At 39.7% G+C, this 17,647-nt stretch overlaps 1 protein-coding gene across 4 annotated transcripts in view; it reads right to left on the reverse strand.

Moving 5' to 3' along the window:
• The window catches only part of ptprub (protein tyrosine phosphatase receptor type Ub), a 159,005-nt gene that overhangs the window by 65,570 nt on the left and 75,788 nt on the right, over nt 1-17,647 (reverse strand). For all 4 annotated transcript variants that reach the window (XM_040117793.1, XM_040117792.1, XM_040117794.1 and 1 more), the window contains 3 exons: nt 12,528-12,799; nt 3,117-3,198; nt 360-475 (listed from right to left, as the gene is read on the reverse strand). In XM_040117793.1, the coding sequence (XP_039973727.1) occupies nt 360-475; nt 3,117-3,198; nt 12,528-12,799 (470 nt within the window). The remainder of the gene's footprint in view (nt 1-359; nt 476-3,116; nt 3,199-12,527; nt 12,800-17,647) is intronic.

Below are 17,647 nucleotides of genomic sequence, written 5' to 3' on the forward strand. Positions count from 1 at the left end.
CCACAAAGAGACAGAAAGCAAACACGAAAAAACTCTATAACCGAAAGAGATGCAAAACTACAACAAAAAGACGCAAAACAACTATAAATGAAACACCAGTTTTGTAGTCATTTTGTGTCTCTTCCAGTTTGGGTGTTTTGTTCCTTTGTACATGTCTGTGCCCAGGGGCCCATTGTCTCATAATCCGTCTATGACCTGAAGTTCCTCTAAAATATAGAGCGTTCAGGCAGTCAAGTGTGAAAAATACCTGAACCAGTTTTTCCTTTTGTGCTGCTGACTGTTTTGGAGGTAAAAATATAACAAACTCCTGTACATCTAAGCCAGAGACAGGCTCCTTTAGCTACCATTAAACTACTGACCTCCAGCAGGAACTTCTCAGCCTCCGATGCTCTTCCAGCAGCAACACACTGGAAAGTGGCATTTTGCCCAGCATTGACCTCCTCGTCTCCTAGCCTGGAGAAGTGCGGTGCCTTATCTAAAGAGACAGACAGACAGAGACACACAACGAGATCAAAAGACTCCCATTACCTGTCAGCCATTCACAGTGCCAGTCAGCTACACATGACACATTTTTATCGGGGCTTCTTGTTTTTTCCAAAGGCATAAACAGGAATTTCGACCTGAGAGAACAACTAGCTTTGTCAAATGTTTGTTCATAATTAACCTTGTTCTAGTAACATTCACTAGGGCCATAACGCAGTAACAGAAATTTCTAAGTGGAATGTTTAACACAACATTAAACTTCATGTTTAATTCACTGTGCTTTATTTTCTAAGTTAATGAATAACGACTCAAGTTAAGATTGTGCTGATGCATGTAACTGCTCATGGCAGTTTGCAAAAATGAACTACCAAATGCAGCTGCAGGAAGAAAACAAAAACAAGCAAAAATGAAAAAAAAAACATTTTAGAAAATTCTATTTTAAAGTTTCTTTCTTTTGATCCTTTCGGTTTTATGCATGTGTTTGTGTATTTTGTCGACACTTGAGGAGAGAATATGTCGCATGCATGGTTGCCACTTCCAGATTCTTTACAGCACACAAGAGTGGATGTATGTCCATCATAACATTAATATAATATTCAAAGATAGAGCAAACAAAAAAATAGAAATATATAGTTTTACTAAGATGAAAAGTGTGCATTAGTGTGTAAATGTATGTGTTGAGGGGTTCACTTAGTTTCCATTCGCAAAATAAATTGCTGAGAAACGACATCAGATTAGAGGCAATCTATAGATGAGTAGCATGCGAGAGTGAATCTGCAGAAGAAAAGCCACAGTGAAGAATAAGTCCTACACATTTGACTAATAATGTCCCAGAACGCTGTGTGGATCTGCCAATGAGTCAGTGTGTGGGAGTAGCCCTCTCACCCAACTCAGTTATTAACAATAGAACAGTGAGAACCAGGCTCCTGCGGAGCCAAATGACTGGGTAAACGCCGGCAGCACTGCCTGCCATCTTTGAGAAATGGGGTAGGGCGAGCCGACATGTCAATCCGAGTGACTGACAGGAAGAGATGGCAGAGCAACACTGATAGTGAAGCATTGGGGAGAAGCAAATGTTTGGCTCTCACTTGTCCCCTGCTTGGTTCTGCACAGCACTGCTTTTCTATCTAGCAGAGGAGAGAGATGACAATTTGTTGATCTTGTTTGTGTACAGTATGGAGTAAGGGGAGAGTGCCTGCATATGCACCCCACAGGTGGCCATGTTTCCTTTGAATTACTCTCCCTCCTAGGGTTAATTCATAATTCATGCCTGAGAGCCAAACATAAACAAACACCAAAATTAGTGTGAATGGAAAAACAGGCCTTACCGTTGGAAAGAACTGCAGTGTTACACAGCTAAATGTGTCAGATCTTATCCTCAGGACTCTTTAGCGTGATAAATATTTCATCGGACTGTAACACTGGTTTCAGAGTCAAAGACTAATACTCAGGGGAATACAACCAAAATGCTTTAACTCCAATTCACAAAAAGGAACTTGTTGAGGTTTTATTTTTTTTTTTAATTTTCTTTTGTTTTTTACTATGTGACACTACCCCTTTGGTTTCCTCACACAGTTTGCTGCCAAGTAATGCAGGATGGCCATGTGCCACATCATAAGGCATGCTCAGGTCTTGATGAGAGTCTTAATTATCTAATGGCTACAATGGGAGCATTCACAAGGTGCCATCTGCTGTCTCTGGGAGAAACAGGGTGGCTGACTGGGTGGTTTGCATTCAGCAGGGATGAGTCGATCTCACAGCCAGTGTTCTTTTAATAAAATCACTGAAGGTATACTCTCCAATATGACATCCCTGAAATGTCCATCTCCAAACATCCCAGTGATAACAATAGGGGTAGTATAAATATTAACAAGGAGATTACACTGAATCCCGTGAGAGCACATACCGTTCAGGCTTGTGTCAGTTATATAAGTCACTTGAAAGTGGTGTGTACCATGGGTGTTAAATGTCCTATGAGCTGACAAGAGCCCTTGTGTTCAGCAGTGTGCTGTACAGGGAGTGTGTAAGTGACACTGCGACACTTAGTCCAGGTATTAAGTTCAGGGTTCTTTGTGAATATGTTTTACACAACGTCCTCAGGGGCTGACAGTACACCTGCACTTTTCCACCACTGACACATAAAGCCCTCCGCTGCAGGGAGCCATTGGTTACAAAAACCCCCACCCTGAAGGGAAGGCATTTTCGTAAGGCTTGGAAATGTAGTACTTCATGGGAAGAAAAAAAAACCCTCTGTACAAAGTGACTCCTGACAAAAAGCTACAGCACACTTCCAGTCAGGCCAGAAAACATGAAAGTGTAGAAGATTTCACTGATTAATAAATCAATTTGGCTGCCAAACAATGCTGGAGGCAGAACGGCAGGTGTGTTTTCAGGTGGGAGGGAGAGTTGGCATTTGGGTGTCACAGTTTTTTAATAGCACTCTTGTCTTCACAGGATGCCTCAGGACAACCTGCAGTACTAATACAAAAGGTCAATCAGCCATTACTCTTCTCCTCATCTTATTTATGTTTCATACTGCTTTGAAATAAAACTCCTCCCCCCAAACCACTAAACCTTTTTTTTCCCTCCAGCACCTTCTATAATTGCAATCCATTGTCAGAAGTGGCACTTACAGCAGGGATAGTTGAGCACCATGATGTCATCTATGGCAATGTAGCCCCGCCGCTCCCTGGAAACTGTTGCCTCAATCAGAACCTGCAAAAGTGAAGCGAACGTGAATACATGAAGAGATTTAATTCATAACCACAGCAGCAAAAGCATACATTCGTCGCTAACCAAATGCTCTCAAAGCTTTAGTGTAAGAGCAATTTCCAAAGAACATTGAGGGCTGTGTGAATTCTCTTGCTCTCTTGTTCCCTTTTGGTGACAGATGCATTAATGACAAACAAGCCCATCACCACATCATTGCACATCTGCTGACCCAAAATAAGAAGCTTGACAATGAGAGAAAGACAGAAGCATAAAAATAAAGAGATGGATAAGTTTTGCCTCAGTCCGCAGGGCCAGAGGAAATAATAGCTTTATCAGGAAGCACACAATGTGGCAGCTGAGTCATGAGTCCCATTCTACATTCAGGGCGCAGGCCGCTGTAGAGCCATAACAGCAGATAATACAACTTGCACAGGGCCATGAGACTCAAGGGAGGACAAACCTCTATAGTGTCCTATGGAACAATAAGCTGGATGAGCAGTGGGCTCTCATGAAACCTAATCAATATCAAATCACCATCCTCAGTAATAGTGAGAGAGTTATGAGACACAGGGGTGATGTTTGTTTTCGCTGCACCAAGGACAGTCTTCCATCCACACGTTTGATCGAAGGCCAGCTTTGAGTTATTGTTTCTCATAATCCTCCGACCAAATGATTACAACATGGTTCCTATCACTGGGTCTTGATTTTTACTGAAGCCACTACGCACATGCACATACACATACACATATACATATACGCGCACACACACAGACACACAGACACGCAGACACACACACACACACACACACACACACACACACACACACACACACACACACACACACACACACACACACACACACACACAAACCATCCAATATTCTCCAAACTACTTTAAATTTGTGCGATTTTTGATGTCTGTGTTTACACAAAGGCGGAGCTGCAATACGTTATAGAAGACTTGAGCTTCATATAATGTCATATAACTGTTTTAAGACAGGGTATATACTGTATCTTCACCCGTAATAGTATGTGTTGTATATCTATTACATTAGGCTTGGATATTTGAAATTTGTCCATATCTGTGCCAATACGATACCTGAGTTTTTGTGCCAAAGCAAAAAAAGTATTTATCTTTTAACATAAAAGTTTATTCTTATCTTTGGAGACAGTGGTTTCAAGTCCACAGTTACTTTAACCACATCTCATGGTGTACCTCAGCCAATGGAGTTTTTTAAATGATATTTTATGCGGTAATGAAGATTTGGTTCATGGCTATGGAAAAAGATTATAAATAGACCTTGAGTAAAGATTTTAACCACATCTTATAGTCTTACTCAGTGGAGAGGTTTTTTTTTTTTTTTTTAAATAATGCTTCAAACTCAAACTGTCATTGAAAGCCCTGGATTAGCCAGTAAGTGGACCTTGAGTCAGTTTTGGGTTTTTTTTGTTTGCCTGTTTATTTTCTCTCTTTTTTTGATTTGAAGAATATAGAAATATTTTTCTAAAAACTTCTTTCTTTTGACGAAAACAAAGAAGCAAATTTCTCCTTTAAAGCACTTTTTAACTGAGGATTTTCTGCGTTCTATGGCTACAATATGACACAAAGGTACTGATGGAATTTTTGATACCTATACGAATAGCTAAGTTTTGGCTCCTATCCCAAAATGATTCTTCATGAAAACCTCACCTTAAAAAAGTTTTTTTCTTCAAAACCTTATTCTTTTTAACATATAAGCCAAATTTCCAACGTGACATAGTTTGCAACTAGCTATATTATTATTGAAATCATGAAATATCACATCAAAATCAACTTGTGTTTGCACACCTAAATCGATAGTAAAAACAACATCTGCACAACCTCCTGCCCAAATTCCAGCCTTCCACACTCAGCAGGACAGAGACAGTCCACCTGGACTTGGGAAGGCAGACGTGTGATTACAGCAACAACTGGTGTGACAACATCCCAGGCCATGCGTGACCCCCACAGACAACACTGTGATGGGATGTGAGGACACTGGGGTCATCTAACCTACCATCTAAAAAAATTCCAGACAGAATGAGATGCACAGCTTCTAGCTTTCAGCTTCTAGCGTGCAGGCTAGAAGATGACAAAAGGAGAGGTGAAAGGGAAAGCAGGAGGAAAGGTCTTGGCCGCTGGGTCTCGCAGTTGGAGAGTGACCTTGCTCTGTCTATAGATGGCTGCTCTCTTCCAACCCAGGGAGGAACACTGAGGCTAATCTCTGATGCCTCCACTTTTACAAAACAGATATTAGCATTTCCTGCATTCATTATTTCTACTTCTACCCCTTTTTCAGGGCTTGTCTCATTTTTAATTGTTTTACACTGTCCTTGTTCTTCCTTCCCCCCATTTTCTGCACCTGCCTAATCATACAATATTTACAGCAATGATAAAAGCACAATATGCTTCAATATGTTGACCTGAATTAACTGTGTAAACACACACTGCCATGGTACACAACAAGGAGAAAAAATGTCTTGACAGTCTAATTGACGATGTTATTGCTCTCTGCTGAGCTAAAGCACTCAATGAGAGACTGATTGCTGGTTAATCCTCAGTCCTCTTAGCCATTCGGATAGGAGGTTATTAAGAGGGAGACATTCAGAGCATTTGTTTCAATTAACAACCTTCTCAGATTTTTAGTGAAAGTCATTTTCCCAATGAAACTTTCCATATGCCTATGCTTTATCCAGAAGCGTGGTTACCTTACTTTGAAAAAATAAAAATTCAGGAATCATCTTGTGGATGAAAATAGAAGCATGACGTGCAGTGATTTACGCCTGATATAAAATGCATAGTAGGAGATCATATTACATTATTCTGTAATATTCACTTTTAGAAGCGGTTGTAATGTACACAAATCAAGAGACAAATTATATGGCCCCATAAACCAGCTTCTACCTTTTCCACTCTAGTTGGGAGACACCATTGGACACAGAAGGCTTTCACTCACCATTAGATGCAGTCATAGATAAATAACCCCCTTAAATATTCACAGACAAAAGGTCATGTGCTGAAGTAAATCCGCTGAGGTGGAAAATGCCAAAAGATAACAGTCTGTGTCAGAGTATATGGTCTAAGTGTTAGGAATATCCATTCATCCTCTACAGTATTTCACAAAACTCTTTTCAATAGCCATAGGCTCAGCTTAGAGGACTCTCAGCTAGCTGCAGTGGAGAAAATAGGAGATATTATCAGACAAAGCTGAGACGTGAGGGTTCTTATTTATGAGTCTTTGATGTGTTTCCCACTGCTAACTTGCTCCTGCTAACTTTAAAAAAAATAATGAGTCTAATAAGTAAACAAGATGGTGAGATGGAAAAAGCCTTGAAATAGGCTCATCTGGTTTGAGAGGTCAAGTAAAACAGGCTAGATGTGTAAAAAATGTGCCAATCCAATCATAAAGTTTGTCTTTAAATAGTTCAACCCTTGTGGAAAATTTGCTTCTTTGTGTTCTTTCCAAGATTGAGATGAGAAGATCGATTCCAATCTCATGTTGTGCGTTCTAAGTTTAAAGCTGGTTAGCCTTGCCTAGCTTAGCATAAAGACTAGAAGCAGGGTGAAACAGCTAGCCTCTAGCTCTGCCCGGAGGTAAAAAAAAGAAAAAAAAAAAAATCTGTGTAACAGCAGCTCTAAAGCTCACTAATTAACACATTTATACACATAGAGAAACATTGCCTAGCAACCTCAAGGTGACATTACAAGATTGCAAGAAGTCACTTCTCCCAGCTAAGTAATAGCTGAGCACATGACCTCCTGAACTTGTTATTTTTCCACTTTGGTTTTTGAAGAGATGTGAACAAACAAGATACATGTTAATTAGTGAGCTTTAAGGAAGCTAAAAGGCTTATTTTTTACCTTTGGACAGAGCCAGACTAGCGGTTTCCCTCGGTTTCCAGTCTTTATGCTAAGGGAAGCTAACTGGCTCCTTGCTCTGGCTCTGCAGCATCCTCGGGTAATTAGATACAGTCGGTGAGCACAAGATTTTGTAGAGGTCTCTGTACAGGCATGATGATGCCAAATCTGGCAACCTCACCGTGATGAAATGAGTAAGAGAAGCTGCACCCAGTCAGTGCACCCAACTGTTTTTGTGTGAAATTCACTCTTTTTTTCCTCCTAGACAGTCTGCTATGGCAGAGGGATACTTCCAAGTAGCCTATGGCTTTGTGGCTGCATGTAGTTTTGAAACCTACACACAACTATCATACCCACTAAATTTGATTGACACAGAGTTCTAAAGCCTCACATTAGCTTAGGATTCACTAATGCATGTTTGCACAGAACAAGAACCGCACATCTTGTCCCTTATTTTTTACAATTAAATCGTACTGGGACAGAACCATTTCATGCCCAACATGGATTGGAGCAATGATTACACTGGAGAAATAACTCTCTCAATGTACATATGACATGACATTTGAGTTTTGTATCATGAAAGAACTGAAAACAATCCCAACCTATCATTAAAGCATCAACACTTGCAACAGGTAGGATTGTAGTTAAAGAGGGGATAATTAAAGTACGTAATATCATGTACCATGTGGGAAAAGGGAAAGGTAATGAAAGACAGAAGAAAAGCAAGTTTGAAGAAGATTTCTGATGTTTGGAAGGAGACGAAGAAGAGAGAAGAGAGTGAGGGATGATAAAGAGGTTAGGGGAATATGTCTCGGGCTCTAGTTGGCAGTCTTAGAGGGCTGGATAACATCTTTAATATTTGATAACAAGGTTCTCCAGGTATTGCAAACACTTCTACCAATAAGAGGCTGAGAGAAATATGGCAATGTACACCAGACACACAGGATCTTCAATCGAGACATCTCAAGGTGATCTTACTCTCTGAAGCTTTCCACCCCAAAACCTATTGAACTCCAAATCCAACTTTCAAAATTGTGATAGGAAGAAGTGATGTGTATGTTATGCTTGTCACCACCTGACATTAATATAAAGGGTAACCCTGAAAACTTGACTGTACTTATGGACATGTTGAGAGTCCTGTATCAATGATAAAATCTTTAAAAAGTACTCAAGCATGAAAATAACTTTTCAAATCACCAGACAGGTCAACAAAAATACGATTGGGGTCAATCCTCCTAGTTTTGGTGATTATCAGAGAATTGCTCTGACTGTCTTTAATTACTATCACAATGACATTTTCAAGACATAAACAGCTACTGTGAGGGCTGTAAACACTCACAAGGTATTTCATTACGCCCAAAATCGTGAAACGAGCAAGCTTCAGAGTAATCTCACATTTGTATCTGTGCAGCGCAAAAGGCTACACTGACATTTTGTATCCTTGTGCTGCAGGCAAAGAACTGGGAGCTCTAATATGACCTGAAATGTAATAAGACAGAAAAACCTGCAGATTTAGAAACTTTTTTCAAAATGATGTGTATTCTCCTGGGATTTATTTTACTCAGAGACAATGATAAGAAGTGCCTATTCTCCACCTTGCTTGAAAAGAGTGCTTTGCCAGTTTAATGACAGGGTAAATCTGCCTGCTTGACCACTTAAAATCCAATGTGATTTTATTAGACTTGCTGTGATGCTGACATAACCAAAACCCTTTAGAATTTAAAATCACACAAGCTGCAGCTGACGTGCTCTAGAGCTAAAAGTCCTCGGAGAACTGCTGAAGCAAATCAGGTTATAACAGATTCCCATTTTCCAGCTTTTTAGCTAAACTTATCTGTTTCATTGCACTGTTGCTGGTTAACAACAGAGAACAGCTAGCAATAAGATGCTTTTCAGCCTTACACCTCCCCAGACACCGTTTTGTGTTTTGTATGTTTTGACTGCTCAAGGATTAGCAGTGTTAAATGTGGTATATGTGAATTTTTGTGGGCAGTTTCTATAGCTTCCTTTGTATTGAGAGGCAGATCAAGGTCAGCTAAAGTGCTACAGTGAAATGTGAAATGAGAAAAGAATCAGAGGGAAAGCGTTGTTTTAATTCACTACATGCTACAATTAGATGTATTTTTTTTTTAATGGTGCCAATACCTGGTGACCAAATCCTCAACATTAGCAAGTATAATCCAATAAATGTTGTTTTCCCCGCACATGAGATAAAAACTAGATGATTAGCAGTTAAAGCTGATCTATTAAAAGGCTGTACTGTCAATACTAATTTAAATGTTAGGCCCATCTCCTTCTCCTGTGCTGTTTGCCCTGTCTTCATAGTCATCTACTCCTCCTCATAAACCCATTATAAACCTCCTTCTACTGACTGGAGCTGCTCATTGGCAGCCAAAGCACATTTCTGACTCACCTATGAGCCATCACCGTTGACTGTGATGCTTACAGGACTGAGAGACAAGAACATACTCCACTGGGGAAGGAAAGGGCGGACATGGAGAACAGAACAGCTAAGCGCACAGGAAAATTCAAAAGCACTTGAGCAAAGACAGAAAAAGACAAAGCAGGATAATGCATGTTATTATTGCATTCATGACTTATATATCCTGATGTGGTGATAGGGCAGAGTTGTGGTTAGGGAATCTGTTTTATAAAAGCTCGGCTTTCACTGCGTCCATCAGCAGTGAAGCACTCTTTACCAAGACATTCAACCATTTTCAGATCATTCATTGTTAAATATTCAGTAGAGGAGCAACAGCTATTTAATAAATTTAATAATAGTAGTTAAAAGTAATGTTTCTGACTGAAAATGCCAGTAAAGAATCATAGACTGAGAACCTCATTTTGTTGTCAAGCTGAGCTGATGAACACTTTCACTGGAAGAGTCCTTGCTAGCCTGTTTGTGAGGGGCAAAGCTCAAGAGAAGTTGTGACTGGCAGTGGCACTGATTAGTAGAGCTCGCACTGCTCTTGTATACACCCAAAAATAGAGTAAGTTGCTAACTCCACGAGCATCTGTAGCTTAAAAGGTTTTCCCCATAGATGTTTTTTTTCTCAAAGTTATTTTCCTTTGGTTTACTGTCTATGTTCCCATTTTAAATACATGTCAACGACACAAAGAATACTAAATTCTAACAGTACAAAAGAAGGATTATTTTGTTGCCTAAAATTAGACAAGATCAATACTAGTCTCATATCGTATCCTAAAAATTAAGCGAGCGCTTATCTTAGCTTAGCAAAAAGCAGGAAATACTGTAGCTAGTATGGCTCTTTTCAAACACAAACTACCAGTGCTGCTAAAGCTCACTAATTTACATGGTGTATTGTTCAATCCCATCAAAAAACACTGTCTGGCAACCTCATGGTGATGAACAGATTCCACGAATCACTGCACCGAGCAAAGAAATAGTCCAGCACATAATCCTTTGTTAAACCATAAATTGTTGATTTTACACTTCAGTTTTTGTACAGATTAAACTAATGAGATACAAATGAGTTAATTATCGATCTTGACAGGTGCTGACAGATGTTTTTTTACCTTTGGACAGAGCCATGATAGCTGTTTCCTCCTGCTTCCAGTGTTTATGCTAAAATAAACTTCCTGGTGCTAGCTTCATATTTAGCGTACAGATATAAGAGTGATATCAATCTTCTTATCTAACTCTCAGCAAAAACGAAAATATGTGTATTTCCCAAAACATCTTACTTTTCCTTGAACAACAAATCTCATGAGGCTTTGCCAGTTAAGACTAAGACTCATGGGATGCTGTATCGTTTTGGCTGGACCAAAAACATGTGGCCAGTCCTTTAAATGCGAATTTCCGTGACAAAACTGAGTGAGTGACTGAGTGAGTGAGTGGGAGATAAAGTTACACCACTGGTCAGCCAAATGCCAAGTGATCTACTGCTGATGTTACACCACTGGTTGGCCAGCCAAATGCTGCAGTTTCTCCACTGGGCGTTGCTCTTTCGAAATGAACCGGTGCAAACAGTTTCTATTGACTCATCGGGGGGGGGGGGGGTAACTTCCATAGAAGATAGTCACCAGTATTGCCCCGCAAGGGCGAGGCTTGGCTTTCCGTCCCCTCTCTATGTGTCTCATTCAACTGACCACACGGCAGCTGCATAGAATGAGCTTCTAATATTCTCTCCAGTCTTTAACTTATGTGTATGGTGATTTTGTCAGACGACGTTGTGGTTAAAAAAAAATCAGGATTTTAGCAGTGCAGAGCACCACTTTGGTAATGGCTTCGAAGATATTGCCGGTTAACAGTAGTCTTAATGAAAAGTGTTTCAGTCGCTATTTCATACTTGTTCCGCTGTCTGGCAAAAGACACAGAAAAGCATGTAAATGAGACCAGCTTTATTGGGAATTCGGTTTTAATTAAAATACTGTATTTGTGAGCACTAACAGTAGGAGCCGCATACTAGGTTTTGACATAGTCTTGCTGAATGAAACAAAATAATCACTATTTTACCTTGGTCAAAGTGACAGGTTGTTTAAATAATATTATTCAAAAGAGTAGTAGATACCTATTCAGCTTAAAATAATATTTCTCTCTACTGAAAATAAAGCCTCTAACTCTTTGTTGAGTATATGCCCTTGTGCATGGACCACAGCAACAACTTTCCCTGAAATGTTGAGTGTGTGTTACTGTGTGTTATCTGTTTGTTCCTGTTAACTTATTATAGTTTGCCTTATTTTCAGATCATGTGATGCTGGTAGAACAGTATCACCCTACATCTTCTAGCCCGCTGTTTGTACGAAAGACTGTTATTTACATAGTGAAGGTCAGATTTTGCAGGGCCGAATAGAATTTAATTAAGATGGTGGGGGGGGGGGTTGACAGTTCTTAATAAAATGCATACTACTCAATTTAATTGCTTTTTGACAGTTCTGCCGAGTTTGCAGAAAAAACAAACTGGATTACCTGACTGCTCTACAGACCAGAGCACGAGGCACCCACAGTAGCCAGTGCCTGTCAGTGTTCCGTAGTAGGCAATGACATGCCATGCAGATTGGTCGGAGTCAGCTGAAAACGCTGAACACAGGCCTCAGTGGGTGAAATCTCTACCCAGGGACGCCCATGTGAGACCTAGGTAGGGCCCCCAAGCACTAACACTGGCTACATTCACAAGGGAATCAATGCTAATTATATTGCAAATGCAAGTAATTAACACCAGATTCACCCCCAGGCTAAAATGAGTGGTGATCAACAAAGCCTTACTGTGTTACATTTTTCAGCTGTACAAGATGGCGGTCATTGGGGTCTGCAGATCTTCATCACAGATATGAAACCTCTTTTGACTGTTCAACGCCCCAGAATCTGGTTTCTTTAACACATCATGAAATCTAAGTCCAAGCACTACAGGCCCAGAGGGTTAATAAGAAACATCAGATACATCATCACATGTAAGAATAGGCAATCTCCAGCTGGGAATGACAAAGCTCGTACCTGGTATTCATTGGGCCAGAAGGTGCTGACAGCCAGCTCGACCTGATGCCACTGCTTTCCATGTGACCCAGACATGTTCCACACCGCACTGCCGAGCGGACCGCCGTTGACTCGCACATAAGCCCTTAGGGCCCCAGGACTGTGGCCATCACGACTGTACAGGAAGTAGCTGAACTGGACGCAGTGCGTGTCATTTTCACTCAGCGACTGCAGCAGCAGCTGAGCACGATGACCCATGACATGCTGGGAGGAGTTAACCAACATATAAGATCCTGAAAGGAGCAGAAGAAATGCATCAGTTATTCATTATATTCCACGTATTTCATAGAATTCGAGGATTGGTTTTGAAGCCAATCTATATATAACTGGCAGGTATCTGCTGTTTTTGGATGATAGTATCTTTAGACCAGCTGTCATCTATGCATCAGAAACAGATGTCATCCACAAGTTGTGGCAGTGTAGCATGCATTTTAAAAAATTAACACTGAGCTAAAATGCCTGCAGTGTTGAATCATGTTAAATTGGAAATCAAAAGTAGCCAAACAGACATGTATTTCCTGAGGCAGTAATAACAGCTTACTTTTTGCTCAGTAGTTTTTTTTTTCATGTATTTTAGATATTTATGGTATTTTACAATGTCTTTACTTTATTGTTTTCTTTAAAAATGAGAGCCATTAAAAGAAAACTGTGACTGCAAGTGTGCACTGTGTAATTATGTAGTATTATCTAGTAGATTTACATATCGGAGAAGGACTGTATCAGGAGATACTCAACACAAACTTATTTTTACGTTAAGAGAAATTCCAAAATCTTTCCTTAAATTAAAGGAACCACAGAAAATATAAATGAGCTGCTTTAAGATAAAATGGACAATGAGTAATGCAGTGAAAAAACAGAATAAGATGCATAGCGTAACAATTTTAAACACCTTTGTCACATTTTGAGCGGCCAGAATGACTATAGTCTTTCTATTGTGAATATATCTATTCACAGTTTTTACTGGATTTATAGGCAACTGATATAGGTTTGTATATGAGCCACTGAGAGATTTGAGTAAAGCAGACTCATATGAACCAAGGCACACGTGTCACAAAGGAACAAATCTGCTTTTAACCATTTTCAGCAAGGTGTATCCACAAGAAGAAAAATGCAAGTATTCTCCAGCAACTCACTGCTGTGTGTGTGGACCATTGATAACAGGAAAAGAAATGTGCCCTGTTGAATCAAAAAAAAAACAAACAAACAAACAGCTGGTGCTGGCTAAGGCACTACTTCTTGTGAATACTGGAGAGAAATGCACAGAACCAGAGAGAGATAGGAGAAAAATCCAACAGACGGAGCGAGAGAAAGAACTGATGGCAGTTTTCCCTCTGCAAGGTGACGCCGAGGTAGGAAACGAGATTTACAAAACCCCTGAAAGCCTCCTCTAATCAGGATAACATAACCCCATTGCCCTTTGCCTAGCATCTGTCCTGCCTTGAGTCTGTGCCCGCTAACATGATTAGCACAACAATATTGGGAGACCTTACTGTGTACTCACATAATCAAGCCTGTTGTCTTTGTACTCCAAGGTCTTTCTGCTCTCAGTCAGAAATGAGCCCAGGAGACCAGACAGTCACAGCCTTGGCACCAGGTGTCCTGAAGACATTTATTCTCCACTCAGATGTATTAGCATGTGAATGCTGAATTTCCAGACAGAGAGGGAATTCTTTAAATCCCACACAGTCTGCACCTCTAAATTGGGAAACATCCCCTACAAAAGAGCACACACTATCCTCCTCAACATCTTCCCACCTTCTAAACAACTCACCATTCAAACATATAAGTACTATGAGTTAGGCGTGCAGAATTCTTATTTGTCCTAGAGGTGCAGAAAAAAATAGCTTCAGGGTTCAGGGTCATCTGGTTCTTCACCAGCACCAACCATCTACTGAGAAAACACTAATTGCCCCCTTATGTGCAAATAAGACAAAACGCCTAAAATCACAGGCTTATGTTTTACATAATGAGATTAAGATTCACAATCCTTAACCCTAAGCTATGAAGAAAGTTAAACTGAGGACAACAGAGAGGTTTGGATGGTCATTATCCAGAGGCTAGAGTGCAGCCCTTGCTGCAAAGCCCCATTGCCCTGCAGCCCATTGTCAGCTGCTCCTGATTTTTTGTCTTGTCCTGGGCTGGGGTTCTCAGCACTCTCATTTCACTTTGCTTAATTAGATCTTTCAGAATCCGTCTCCTCTCCTGCACCCTCCAGGCCCACAGGGGACTCATGAAATAATAGCAAAGAGCTGAAGAGCTACAGCCATACTGTCCTCACTGCTGGTTATATCCTGGATGTGTGCTCCTCATTTTATACATAGACATTATTAACACCTTTCTGTTGACTCTGCCAGTAACTATAATCTCACGTGAGGACACACGAACCAATCACTCTGCTGCCCTTTAACCCTCCTTTGAGATTCAGATCAAAGATAGGGGAAGTCGTATATTTAAGAAAATACTGTATGTGAGTGCATATGATGTATGAACATGTCTATGAATTAAACATTGTGTTAAACTGAATTGAGGCCCTGGACACAAAGGGTAGTCAAGGAATATTAAAGCCTAAAATGTACTTGTTGTATTATAAAATAACTTTAAAAAAAAAAGAAAAAAAAAAGAAGAATTTTTCCTTTTAGTTTGTCTAATTTATTCCTACAAAACATGTTTTTTTTATTTTGTTTAGGGTTTTTTTTTAATATTTGAGCAAAATTTGGTGATTTGTCTGTTCCTATCTGTTCTATAAAGGGCTATAAGCAGCAATTATTGTCATTATCAGTTAATCTTTTGATTATTCTACTGAATACATTACATTTTACACACAGTTTAGTGTACAAAATGTAAAAAAAAATTGTGAAAAATGCTGATCACAACTTCCCAAATTTATTCTATTCAGCTATTGATTTTATTTCTGCTGTGAACCTTTAGTATCTTTAGCAACAAAATATATTCAAAACAAAATAAGAAATATAATAAAAAGAAAGGCTTACATAAGTTACAAATATTTCCATACGTAATTACATCTAAGCAGAAATAGGAGAGAACAGGAGAAAGAAAAGCTCCATGTACTTATTTCAATATTTTCCTCCTCTGACAATGTGGCATGACTTTGTATTTTAGAGGATGATGGTCCAAGGAAAAGTCTTTCAGCACTGGTACTCTGCCTGACCCTCTCTACCATGACTACAGAGTATAGAGGTACAGCATGATTGCAGGGCCCTGTGGAAGCACAGAAATGACAAAGGGGGAATAAAACCCACTCAATTTCCTCTCAGTAAATGACATGTCAAGACAAATGTGGATTTCTGATAAAAGAGCAAAAGAAAGAGGACATTGCTGGGGCCAAAGGATCACAAGCGAAGTGGTCCAACACAGGAAGCATGTACTTCATTGGTGGACTAGTCAATATTAATCTTAAAGCCAGTCAATTTAGCTTTACCTTGAGATGGGGACACATTGAATAACATCTTCAGAAGAAGCTGGGGAGATGAAGAAGTTGTTACCTTCCACCAAGGCATTTTCAGGAAGCAAAGAAGAGGTCAGAGCGACAGTCACTGCCTGCCCCACATAAAGTAATGACGCTGCTTCTGCCACTCCTAGAAATCCTTGGATTTATTTGGAAAGTACTCCTCAACTGGAAGCTGTCGGCGTTTATAATCATCAACTACTTGAATGTATACTTTCACTGCAACCTTCAGTATGTCATTAGCACTTAGGCCTTCATAAGTTTGTCAAGCAGGAGAGTTTGACAGTCTTTTTGTCTACCTGAAGTCATTTCAGCTGTCGGTTCAATGACACTTGAGCCTGCAATATATTCAGTTACCCTCATATATGACAGGTACATTAGGCTTCATCTGAAAACGGCATCTATCTATGTAATAAAATCATACTGTAAAGCTCTGTAATGACAAATGACTGCACTTTCTGATGTATTTACATGATGTTCAAAATAATCTGCTGAGTAACTTTAGGACTTACAGTATGCAACTGCAGAATGTAATACTCTAATACTGACAGCTTCCAAGGCATAAAGGTATGTTTATCAAACATTTGTTGGGGGGGGTTGCCATCCAACTGATTTCCTGCTCATCAAGGTCACCAAAAATTGTTTTGCTTGCTGCACACTCTTAGCACTCTAATTTAGCTTGGTTTGATATGGTTGACCACTCTATTTTAATTTTTTTAGTTTTATATATATATATACACATATATATATATATATATATATGAAGATATATTTGTGTGTGTGTCTGTGTGTGTGTGTGTGTGTGTGTGTGTGGTTGTGTGTGTGTGTGTGTGTGTGTGTGTGTGTGTTTTTGTGTGTGTATCTGATGGTTCTCCTGGTTTCATCGGGTCGCCTTTTTGAAGGCACAGATCATATCATATGACTTGTTTTATTTTTCATATTTCTTTAATTGTCTTCCTTTGTTATCATATGATATTTTCATTATTTCACTCTGCTTCCTCTTCTGCTTTGACGGTTAAATTTTTTTTTTTTTTAAACGAAAATGCTGGAAAATAAATTTTTACCAAACTGTAGTGTTTAGTGCTACCATGCATGCACACAAGACAGCATCTTTCATGAATTATACTCCAAAGCACTGTGAAATCAGATAAAGTTCCATCCATCCATTGATTCCCCTCCCAAGGGCAAAAGAACATCCATAACAAGATTAGGAGTGATCCAGCACATCATAATTCATACAGAGCTCTGCTGGACTACAACCTGGTCACTGGCTGTAGGTGACACTATCTGTGGCAAGCCACAACAGACAAAGACAGGAAAGGAGGATGATAAACAGAGGGTGGGGTTTGCGTTGTGCATCATTCATACATTAGGTAAGGTCACAAATACTGCGTCGGGAAAACACAAAAAAGGAAAGTGCAAATAAGACCAAGAATTGTTAACATGGGAGATGGTAAAAGTAAAACGGGGAACAGCATTAAGGTAGAACAGAAGCCTACAGCATACACTTTGTTTCTTTTTCTCTTTTGTAAAATGCACCAAGCCTTTCTCTGTGTGACCCAATCAACAAAAGCTTTGTTCCTCTGACATCCAAGGCCAGAGTCCTAGTAATCTC

This window comes from Xiphias gladius, chromosome 22 (genome assembly GCF_016859285.1).
Source record: "Xiphias gladius isolate SHS-SW01 ecotype Sanya breed wild chromosome 22, ASM1685928v1, whole genome shotgun sequence".
Classification (NCBI taxonomy): domain Eukaryota; kingdom Metazoa; phylum Chordata; class Actinopteri; order Istiophoriformes; family Xiphiidae; genus Xiphias; species Xiphias gladius.